The 12500-nt window shown below is 39.6% G+C and overlaps 1 protein-coding gene across 2 annotated transcripts in view; it reads right to left on the bottom strand.

Moving 5' to 3' along the window:
* Positions 1 to 12500, bottom strand: part of pde3a (phosphodiesterase 3A, cGMP-inhibited) — an 80964-nt gene that overhangs the window by 24858 nt on the left and 43606 nt on the right. For both annotated transcript variants that reach the window (XM_055025225.1, XM_055025287.1), the window contains one exon: positions 263 to 523. In XM_055025225.1, coding sequence (XP_054881200.1) covers positions 263 to 523 — 261 coding nt within the window. The remainder of the gene's footprint in view (positions 1 to 262; positions 524 to 12500) is intronic.

The raw sequence follows: 12500 nt of genomic DNA, 5'->3' as shown, positions 1-12500 counted from the left end.
TGGAGGAAAAAACACTTTCCAGTTGAGAGTCGGACTATAAGATTAACACGTGTGAGGAGTGTAGCACGGTATGTTTGACCCAAATGAGGTGGACCGCATCACCATCTACGGATTAGTTCGAGTGTTTTCAAATGAAACCTTTTTGAGTGCTCTTGATTTACAGTCTTGACCTTTCAACAGTTTGATAAATTGCATTTGCTTTCAGCGTGGCTTCTCAGTAAAGTCTAAAATGAGGATGATTAATCTTCACAGATTCTCCCACCTTGTGTATCGACGTCTTCTCCCCCTTTTCGGGTCCCTCTTCTGAGTCAGAACAGGTGTAGGCATCGCAGGGGTTGAGCAGGAGGGCGGGGCGCGGCCGGTGGAGCGGCTGGAAGGTGAGCTGGGTGGTGAGGAGGCTGCTGACGGCGCGCAGCGACGTGCAGGTGTGGGACGGCAGAGAGGGGTCGGCCAGGAGGTCTGTGATCAGTCCGTGGGCCTCTCCCATCACCGCTATGTCCACCATCACAGTCGTGCCAGAGGACTACATGTCGACAAGGAAACAGAAGAGAGAAATAAAGGTCACGATGCAGCAGGTAGCTGAAGCAGGTGGTGGTCGCATGCAGCTACAGAGAGGAAGGCGACCCGAGGAGGAGGAGATGCATAAACTGTGTCACCAGCTCCCCAAATGTGGTTAACTGTGACATGGACAAACCTTTGATGTTATTCCAACAGAAGCGAAGCTAAAGTGTGTGACTTTCTCATCTATAGAGATGAGAGAGGAGAGTATTAGTCCTCACACGTCGAGGTCAGCGCTATTTTACCAAACCAGGGCAGTTAAAACCATAGAAAAGTAGAATAACCTGATGTAAATAATCGTGTTAAAATGAAACATTGTAAACAATGATCACTTAATGGTATAAAAGAACATTGAAAATCCACAAAAATAGTAATTTGTTGTACATCCAGACATATTCTGATATCGACTGGTATGAAAACATAATTATAATAGGATACATTTCTATCCCTAAGCTGCCATGTTAAACCAACAACATACTGTATCTCTTTAAGTTCATCCGAGATTTCAATAATACATTTGAAAAAAGAAATTGTCCTCTTCCAGTTCTTTCAATTTCCCTCAAATAAATGGATGATATCAGCCGTGGTCAACAGCTCAGCTGTTGTTGGGAGGTTTCCACCATTTGAGCCTGTTACTTTAATACCCAAGGAACACACCAGACAGGTCAGGGATGAAGTCGACGAGAGCTTTAAAGTGGCTTTCAACTAACAACTCATGAGCAGAAGCATGTGTAAGATACAGGGGGCAAAATAACTATATGGCACAAAAAAAAAAAAAGCAATAAACAAAGAATTACCATTTAAAACTGAAACTTCCAAATCAAAGCAAAAGCGTTTAACCATTTATCATCCATAGAGACTGTAAAGCTTTGCAAACCGTTTAATCGCTTCTGCATCACATTAGGCTACATACTGTACACACACATGCTTACATTCACGTAAACACTGAGACGGTATTTTATGGAAACATTATTTTATGCCCACATTTTAGGAGGAGCGGCGCGGTGGTAGACGGTGACGTGCTGGTAGCCTGTTAAATATGTTTACAGCATCAGTCTGAAACGTGCTCAGCACAGCCTAGCAGTCCCGGATACTTAATGAACGGACCCATTAACAACCTCTCAGCTTTAACCTGACCTCAATGAAAAGCAACAACCATCAGCAGCGTCTCTCCACCCTCGCCGCCCAGCCTGAGCAACCTCTGTCTCAGCAGGCTGAGGGGAAAATCCACAACCACTTTCTGTCAATTAACCACGAGTAAAAGCAAGGAGGCCTTCAGCTAATTTATCTGACCAGACCACATGTTCCCCATTCACCCTTAAAGAATGTTATCAGATTTTTCTCTCCATATGTCCTATTGATTCTCACAACAGCCATCAGACACCCAGAGTTATTCTGTTTACACTGGCAGCGAAACGAGCAGCTGACCTGAGTATCAATTTCAATACCGTTCACATAATGTGGGAATGGAAAACGTTTTCCGTTTTCCCAGAATATTATCAGATGAGAAAGTTTAACAATTGGTAAATATTTTACCCAATGGTCAGAAAAAAATAAAACAAACAAACCAAAAAAAACAGAACTGTTTTCACTGCATGCAGGATTTATGTTGAAGCACCGGACCAAAACAGCTGATATCTAAGTTTCAGAACGATTCCTGGCAAAATCAGAAGATTTTTTTATTCTAATTAGCTAATAAATTGAATTTATTAGATCTGGTTCTCTCGGCCCCTGTCTTCTGCATTGCTGCATGATTTCAGGACAAAATTTGTAATTTTTTTGTAAAGTAATTTTGAGCTGAGTCTAACTTTCAAAAATAACACGATAATCAAAAATGATTTTTAAAACAGACATGAGGGTTTAATGAAAAGTGTGTTTAATACTTCCTTAAATGTGTTTGAAAAACATAGTTTTAATCTAACAAACCAGCCTTGTGAGCAGGTCCATATAAATTATGGAATATGACTGTATATAGCGCATTTAAATACAATCCACACTGACAAAAGTGCTGAAAATAACACCTAAAACCATTGTAGATAGGCAACACAAGCAAAACATAAACTTCATTCAAAAACTAAAAAAAGGGAAAAATATGTAACATCTATTACTAATTAAGTACATGTAAATATTTATAGCGAGCTGGATTTGTTTGATACATACGCACTAAAGAATGGACAAGAAAAAATGTTGATTCAGTAACTCCAGCCACAACAGCCACGCTAATGCTTGAAATAAAGTCTAAAACGTCATCATCATTTTGTGTTTGCTTCAAAATAATAAATCCAGTGTGACGTCACTTCTACGTACTTGAATGAAGTGGAACAAAATATCGCTGGTAGGGCTTTAAGTCGGCTGCTCAAGGTTAAATTGCAGTTCGAATGTTCTTAGCAGTCGGTGCAATTAACCAACCATGAGGTTTAAAAGCCAAACGATGGTCCACTGCTGTTTATGGCTGGACAAACAGCAGGAACATGTTTACAATCATAACTAATCGAAGTTACAGCCTAATATTATTGGAACCCTGGGCCGATTCAGATCTGGAGTCATCTTTTGATTTTATCAATATGTTTTCAGTCACTGAAGATATTGTTACCGTGACAGCTTTTATGCAAGTACACCACCTGTTTTGTTGCTATTTTGCCAATACTGTTCATTGTCTATTGTGCAAAGTATAAATATTTTTCTAACATCACATTCTTCTAAAATTCAATTTTACAAAGGTTATACCCCTTTGGGTGGTGCCACTTCCTTTTATACACAAACTACTTGCAGGAAAGACAACTATCCATGCATCCAGTCATAATCTGACAGGTAATTTTGACTAAATAACCGTGTCTCTAAAATGACGACATTTCTGGAAGAAGTGTCATAATGCCAATAACCGCAGCATATAATAAAAATCTGAGTCTCAATTCAGGCAGCGAATCCCCCTGCTGCTCTTCAGCAACCTGGAGTTGCTGACACGTGTGTGTATTTGTCAGTGAAACACAGTATCCTGCTGACAAAGTTCACATGGAAATGAAATGTTTTCTCCATAAGAATCAAAAGGATTTAAAACCTTAGTTTCAGATGGCAGAAGGCTGATTAGTTGTGATGGTCTCAAATAGTTTTGAATGAATAATTTAGGAACAGAATAGAATAGAATAGAATAGAATCCACTGTGGCAGTAAGTGAGACGTTACTGTATTTAGTGAGGTAATGAGTGTAAGATACTGAATAAAATGCTTCACATTGTTACTGCATGCTCTTTGCAATTTTAATTTGTCAACAGCATTGTGCAAAAGGCCAAATGAAAACTCACAGTACTTAGAAAAAAACATGAGACACCCTCTGAGTAAAGTTGTGGACACATGTCAGCAATATTGCAGTAAATATTGCAACTGAATTGTAACACACAGTACTGTGAAACATTTGACCACATCCAAAATGAAAATCAGATATGCTTGCTTTTATGTTTTAAATAACAGATTTATAGAAATAATTCAACTCGAAATTCTCAACATAAATACTAGTGACTTCATGGAGCTTTTAAGCATCATCATGTCCCTCGTCGGAGGTTTAATATTTATTCAAGACTATTATTTTGGCAGGAAGACAATTCCTAATGTACCTAATGTTCCAATCATCTGCAAGTTAAATCTATAAAAAAAAAACGTTATTGATGGAGATCCTAGAGAAAAAGCTTGTGAGTGAGTTACATAACGCCACAGGGGTTACATAAGTGCTTCCTGTCAAGTTTCATAATAAGTTTAATACATCAGCCAAGAGCTCATCTGAAACTTTTTCACTGAAAAAAATAATGGAAACCACATTGGTTGATTTCTAGAAAAGAAGTATTTCATTTGTAAGTTTGGTGTATGGACTTCAAAAGTGTAATGTAATAATATTTTAATTTCTTTTTTAATCAAAAATTGGAAATCAGTTCTACCTTGTTGATGGCCACTTTAAAAGGGGGGAGGTTGATATAAAATCTACTTTTCTGAGCTTCATATCATGTCATAATCTTATTCCCTCATTAAAAACACAGCTATTTTATTTTTTTTGCATATGTTTGAGAAAACCTGGAAGCTCCCATTGCAGTAATGCAGGGCTCCTGCATGCCTACTCACACAAAGAGCCACCGATTTACCCAAAGCTCCACCATGGAGCTGCAGACTGAGCTTCAGCCCCACAGAGCATCCCACCCGCACGCCTCCCCCACTCAGCTCCTCCAGACTAGTGGCAACAGCCACTAGCAAAAATCCTGCTGCAACTGCGAGTCTGCTGAGCTCATCAAAGGAACGGCTTCTCGGTCTCAGCTATCTCTCAAAGAGAAACCTCTTTTTTTTTTCTTTAGCCCTGAATCTCCAGCCTTTCTCCTATTGTGACCAATAAGTATTTTATTTTATTTATTTATTGAAGGTGACATGTTTTTCTGCTTGCAGTCTTTCAATATTTTTGGGGTTTCTGTATAATTGGCATCAAGCGCTGTGGTTATCAAAGTCGGCAAAATTTGCGGTTATCAGTGATCCTCCTGAGCCGGCCCCCAGCGCAAGACCCTCCAGTCAAAGACTTACCACCGATCTGCGTGATGTTCCCCCACAAGCCGCCAGCTTTGTTTGACACGCTACATTCGGTAAAAGTGACTATCAGAATCACTTTTTATGACTCCTCAGCAGGCTAAGCAATATACTAAACCATGCATGAACACCCTGTTATGACATTAGTGTGACTAACAGCCGTGTTCATGATCAATAGCCTTAATTGTTTGTGTGAGTGCTGCCAGGAAAAGTACATCTGTAGACACACTGCAGATCAACACCAGCGCAGCAATTCAAGTAAACTAAACTGAGAAGCAGTCAAAACAAACCAGAAATCACGCTCCAAACTCAGCACAGCTGAATTTGTCTGCTATTCTATTGTTTACTGTCATAAATTGCTTTAATTAATAACATCTCGTTATTTGCAGGATGCTTTTGTAAACTTCAGACGATGACAATCCTTAGAAAGTGCAATAGATTTTACGAACTACAGAACTGACCTCTACAACTCTGACTCATGGAAATATGACTGCTGACGTTCCTGCTGTGTCCACATGTATTTTTCCAGTAACTGCAGAATGCAGGGGACAGACAAAACCCATTTGGTGCAACAAAACAAAATGCTGAGGCCTGTGATCAATGAGGTTTTATTGACGGCGCACACACACACACACACACACACACACACACACACACACACACACACACACACACACACACACACACACACACACACACACACACGCAGGGGTCACATATTTGTAATTTCTGAGATGGTCTACTTGATACACTTTCAGCCCTTTGGCTCCCTGATCTAAACTCTTAGTCTTCAAAGCCTGCAGTGAAATACCAGGACTTCTGAAACTGTCCAGCACCAGGGAGAAAAAGACACTGGGGAGCTGCTTTGGGTGTTGATATGGCCACGTTGGTGTTTCATCTTCTTAGCACTGATGCAGGAAATTTGTATTCTTCCAACAAACTCTTCTTAATGAGGTAATGATCATTTATATTTGCAAATTCAGGTGTCATCAATCACATTTACACAAAACCCAAATGTTTCTAAGTAGGCGGCATTAGCCTTTAATTCACCTGAATTTTCATAAGAATTTTTTTGTGGTTTTGTTTGAAAAATAACTACAAGCGTGTAAAGTGCTACTGACCTGTTATGTGGCACTCGCGTGCATCTTTCCTTCTGATGTGTTTTGTGTGTAAATATCAACGTTTCCAGGTTCCATCAACTGGAACACATCTGGAATCTGCATCCCTGGAGTTTTGATTTAACGTGGCTTCCACACACTTGAAATGCAAATTCTGGTGGTTTGCATCTCATTAAAGCAGTCACAAACAAAGCACTACATAACTTCTGAACACATTGCAGAAGAATTTACAATATGCTGAGAAAAACTGTGTTTTGACTTCAACAGCTGACAGCGTTTACGCTGGTCACTGACCACACCGTTCACCAAATCCCACTGGTGAAGCTGGAAAACGCTGATATTGGGTTTGAACTCTGACTCTCGAGGTCAAAGGGACCTCCTCGGAGAGTGTGAGTGACCGCCCTGACAACCTGAACAACACTGACACGGATTATTGTGTCACAGCTTCTACAATTTATAAATAACCTAATACTTTGCAAGCTGGATGGCAGGATCAGGCCTGGAGACCGTTACTAAAAATGACCGTCTTTTGGACTCGCTTTTGAAAGATGATTTGAACTAAATAAAGCAGATGGTGAACATATGTTGAAATGTGAAACATCACAGATCAGGCACCCATTGGTGTTAGAGCTGATTACATTCTTTAAAACCCAGTTCATTATCTGCGATGATTTCTTGAAAATATCGATAACATCTCACCTTCTCTCAATCTCCTGACCTCAATATTGTTTATTATCTTATTTGGTTACATTCTAGAACTGAGCGGCTAACGGTGGCAGCAGCTTCAACTCGATTTCATTCAATAGAAAAATATTTTATTGACTCCAAAGGGAAATTAAATGCTGTTGTGGCTCATATTAACACAAGGTTCTTCAAAGAATTATTTTAGGTGGTGATGGCTCAGGGCAGGAAAGATCTCCTGTAGCAGTCAGTGTGACAGTGAATTTGAAGAAGCCTCTGACTGAAGACACTCAGGGTCGTGCATAATTTTCTTCATTTTATGTTGGAGTAGCTCTGCTACCTAAGCTCTGATTTGGTTTTTGTCTTTTTCTTTCAACTTTTGATCATAATTGTTGCACTCCGTGATTGGACGATGATTCCCTTTGGTTTTACAGCTGAAAGAATTTCTAGTTATTCCTTTTTTTACTTTCAGATAATTGTTGTGATGCAAAATCGCAGCAACAAGGCATTGTGTTTACAACCAGGAGCAGCCAATTAGCATTTGAGAAGCTCAAATTATACTTGAACTACAACCCCAACCTCCTCTTTTAATGCCAGAGAAGTTAAAAGAGGTTTGTAGATGCAGAGGAGGACCAGAGAGTAGAAACAGAAGGAGAAAACTCAAACCATTCCTACCATTGATTAGGATGGTAATCAGCCTACCTTTTAAAGCAGCAGCAAAAACAAAAGAGGTGGATTAGCTATTGTAATGTTTTAGCTGAAATGTAGCTGTTAGCCAAGAAAAAAGCTTCACAACAGATGGCAGGAGGTCAGTTTTTGACTGAAGAAGTTAGTACCACAAACTAACCTCAAAATCAGTGCAGAGTAATTCCTTAAAAACTGTGCGGGGAAAATAAAAACACCTTACAACAAAAAACATTAACAATGTCATCCAGAAGCTTTCCGTTTCAGTGACTCGATACTGACATGTGTCCACTTGGATTATTGGTCAACAGGAAACTGGAGGTCAAGACTCTACTACAGACACTTTGCCAGTACAGAAGTTTACAGGACGACACCTAAAAAACTCACAACAAAGCCTCAGCCCTACTGTCACCCAACTCCCATCACGAACTTTCAGTCAGCTCTAACATGGAGGCAGGTCCTCAGCTGCAGCCTGGCTTACAATTACACGCTATTCTATTTTTTATGACAACGAGGCGGGGAACGCTGTTGGGGAACATTTAGGAGGTCCGAAGCGAAGGGGGAAATAGCTTTGTTAAAGATTCACTTGAAGAGAAAGGTTAAGACAAATGAGCCCTGATATCCAACCAATCAAAAGTCTCGTTTGGGTCCAGAAAAGGTGCAACAAAGGATTTAAAATAAGTCCGATCCATACAATACTTGACATGAAAGGCACAACAAGAAAAAACCCAAAAAACTAGATATTGTTAGAAGTGCTTCTTGGACACCTAAGAGGTCTTAAATATTCACAGGATTTAAAAAATGTATTGTTTATTAAACAATACATATATTTGCTCCGCATTTTATACAATAATGTACTGAGACACATTATGAATCATAAAGTAAAGAGTGGAGGGATTGTTGCAGGTGAGGCTGGTGAATATAAAAACCCAAAGACTGCATTTATTTTTAAAGGTATTTTTAAAGTAGTTTTACCGTAAAAGCTAAAGAATAATGCCTGATTTCCACTAAGCGATAAGACGCGGGTACACTACGGTGCGGCGTGTTCAGGAGAGCTTTTTTTATGGGCAGATGGACCTTCCTGGTCATTCAGGGTTTAATCCAATCACCTGACCTGTTGTCATACTGGTGGGTCAGCGTGACACACTAGTTTGTCTCGTCCTTGTCGTAAGCAGCGAATCACTGGACTTTGTTTTGTGATGCTAGTAGCTCTGCCCTAAATCGTACTGTTACATTGTCCTATGGACATAAAACAGAAGAGGAATGGAGTCACGTGGGTCGCTTTGAAACTGGAAACAGAAAATGTAGCGTACCGGACTGCACCGACCTGTGTGGTGTAGCTGAAATGATGCATGTGATGTTGAAGGTAAGTTTGTTCTAAAACAACCAAAAATCATTTCATCTTATGTGCTATGAGCTACTAATAGCTTGGAGTCCACAAGCATCCTTGGTTTATAAACCAAAACCACTAGAAAATATGTGCATTGTCTGTGACGGCGGCTCTCTAAGGCCGAAGCACTCATGGTCACATTTAATGAAGATTGTTTGTGAGACTTACATCCCACAACTCCAGCCTAACTGGAGGTTTTCTGCCTCGTTTTTTTTATTTTTTATTTTTTATTTTTTTGTCTTTTAAACAAAGACTTTAAAAGATTCAACAAGTTTAAAAAGTGAAATCTATTAAAAGCCTCCATGGTGTAAAAAAGCATTGACAAAGAGCACTGCTTCGTGCATGCCCCGCTGTGGCTTTCTGTGCTCAAAGCCAAAACTAATTGAGCATTTTTTTTTCTGGATTGTCCCACATTTGTATTTATTACCAGAAAACCTCAAATATAAGCAGACAAACACAATAACTAGATGGAAAACAAAACATTAACTTTGTCAAGAAACACACGGGCTACCAGTATGTCGCCTAATGCTGCTTACACAGGATCTTATTTTATTTTATTTCATGTTTAATAAGTAAGTATTGCCACCTGCTGGTGGAACATGACTTTAAATCTCTGGCACTGAAAGCTGAAAGATGGCTGCCTTTTTTCCCGGTGGACTGACCTTTACGTGTTTTGTTCAGTCAAGTTGAATTTATTTGAACAGCATATTTCAGCAACAAGGCAATTCAAACTGCTTTACATGATAGACTGTTGAATAAATAAGCTTTCTGGAAAAAGGCACAATCAGTGGCCCAGCGCAAATCAAAACACACTGGGTTGTTTTTGCCACTTGCGCCGCTCTGGAGAGCCAGCAACTTATCCGAAGCACAAGGGTGACGCAGAGCAATCTATGAAAGTTGGGGATATGTATTCCAGTGAAGCCAGCAGTGCGCAGCCTTTAATACGGTGGAAAATAAACAACCACTTCACAAGTGTATGGCATGACACCAACATCATCAATTGTCTGCTTCACACTCTTTCAGCCTTTCATTAATTTAGAATAAAAGTCAGAAAATTCATCCAGGACTACAAGCACCCCTTTCTAATTCCCTTGGTCTCTGTCCAAAACCAACAACTTTCCAGTTCAATTCAAATATTTGAAAAGCTCTTTCCATACATAACGCTACTGTCAGTCTCTAAGCTAAAACATCCACCGCATGCTTTAGAGGTGGAAAAAAGGTGCGGTTTGGAAAATGAGCCCACTAATGTGTGCATGTTGGCAAACACAACACAGGGAAGATCAATCAAGTGATCCGGTCTCCCCACTCTCCTCTCCTCCTCTCCGCCTCTCTCTCTCTGTCTGTGATTTGAATGCGCTGTGAGCTGCTGGGGCACAGAGAGGCGCAGCCTGCCTTTCTGACCAGCAACCTGGTCCAACGGTTCAGGGGAAAACTGCCACAAGATGGAGAAAGATGCCAACATAAGCCTTGGACTCATTCATATCTCATCATTCTCTGGTTCTCTGCTAGAGTCCAGTGAGGAAGGTGCAGCTACTGTCCAGAAAAAAAAGAAACAAAAAAAAAAACAAAAACGAACTGACCATTGAATGTAAATAACAACTTAGATGATGCATGCCTCTGTCATGAAATATGTTTTCTCCTCCTACTAACTTTACACAAAGTGCAGAGACACAAGTCCCAGAGAATAAAGCTCAGGATTGCATTAAGGCTTTTCTTTTGGTCTTAATCTAGCTAAATTGCTAGATTAAGGCAGATTTGGGGTCTTAAAGCTGGCGAGACTTTCCCCATCTATTTTCATGTCACTCCTGCAATATTAGTGCTATTTCAAGCATATTTTAAAACAATCCGGTAGCCATCGGGTCTTCTATTTGCAAAATGTTCAATTTTTAAACATATTTTACATATTTTGGCAATACATTTAAATAGATATGAAAATGGACAACCTTTTAAATCTTTGAAACTCATTGCGTTCTTAAGGACTCTCTACTTTTCCTGGGTTTCAGCTTGACACACAATGAAAACGGGTGAAATGACATCGGGCCAATCTGAGGTTCTATGGCTTTTTATTACAAATGTTTCCTTTTTTATTTAATCGCACTTTAATTTCCATTAGATTTTTTGATCAAACACAACAAATTTCTGCCATATCATCAACATCACATCAATAATTCATTAACATTACATCATTAATTTATTCTCCTCTTTTACATAGCATGACTTTAAGCAACAGTTTCTAATGAAGTTTGAGCTTCAAAAGCATTTGAATCCAAACCAACTTGTATTAAACCCCAATTAACCACATTGTCCACGTTTTTGACATCAGGACAATAAAATCAAAACATTTATTGTCTTTAAACCTTTGACCTTTGATCTACTATGTTTTATCAATTTTAGGTCAATTTGCCTATGGGCTAAATTGAAATGCATTTAATTTCTGTTTATTTTAACTTTGCCTTTTCAACATCTGACAGCAGTGTGACCTCTTGCTTCTGCTAAAAGATAAACTTTTTTAGCAGTTTAACTCTTAGCTATTTTAATATGTTTGCTCATTTTTACAAGTAACAATTTCTGCTCTTCTCCAGCGCACCCAGAGTAAATTGTCACAGATTTTGTTTTTTTTTAACACTTTTTGAGTCAAGTAAAAATTTGACTCTGCGTGAACAGTTTCTAAGTGTAGAGCTGTGCATCTTTGCAGCATTCATTGCTATCTAAATAAACCGCACACTGTCAGCAAAGACCGGCTGTCCACTTCTTTCTGAAGGATGTTCCCCCCTGATTGGAGAACATGAGGTACAGGACACATTCATGCTGGACGAGGCAGAGCCAGCGCCAAGGGCGTTGTTTATTCCCACTCTGGAGTGCTGCCCCGAAGCTCCATAGCAGCTCAATACATCAATTTTCAAGCACAGACACATCCACAAATTCCCCTGCCCACAAAAGATGGGGAAGGTTATGTGAAGGATGTAGCTGAATGTCTGTTCTCAAAGAGCCAATTCCCCTGGTCCCTGCTTAGTCTATTCCCATTCCCTTGCCCTTTAGTCGCTTAGAGAACCTTATGTAGAGCCAAGTCTCTCTATCTTTCAAACCACCACAAAGACGATGACTTTGTGGGAGAGAGTGACACCTCCCAACATGCAGCTCACGCAAACGTAAGACGAGTGGATAATCAGGGTCTGCTGAAGCTCTCCTGTTAGTGTTATTTATCATCTGCATGTGTAGCATCGTCTGTCTGCAGCCACATCCTCAACGCTGGACATTCATCAGGAGTAAAGGCTTTGAAAAGCCTTTACTCCTGATCTAATTTCCATGTTTTTCCATTTCATTCCAGTGTATAATTTCATCTGAATAATAAAAAAAGGGCATTAAAACAAGCATAAAAATGTGATGCGCTCTGACCCTTCCTTTGAAAAACAAAATCTCATAACGAGATCTGAGATGGAAGGATTCTATTGCGTTTTAATGATGGAAAAGATAATACTAAGAACAATAAATGACAAATATTAACAAGCA

Source organism: Poeciliopsis prolifica, unplaced genomic scaffold (assembly GCF_027474105.1).
Source record: "Poeciliopsis prolifica strain line A6 unplaced genomic scaffold, Auburn_PproV2 SCAFFOLD001, whole genome shotgun sequence".
Taxonomy (NCBI): Eukaryota; Metazoa; Chordata; class Actinopteri; order Cyprinodontiformes; family Poeciliidae; genus Poeciliopsis; species Poeciliopsis prolifica.
Note: the sequence above shows the minus strand (reverse complement) of the source record. Positions and strands in the feature narration are given on the sequence as shown.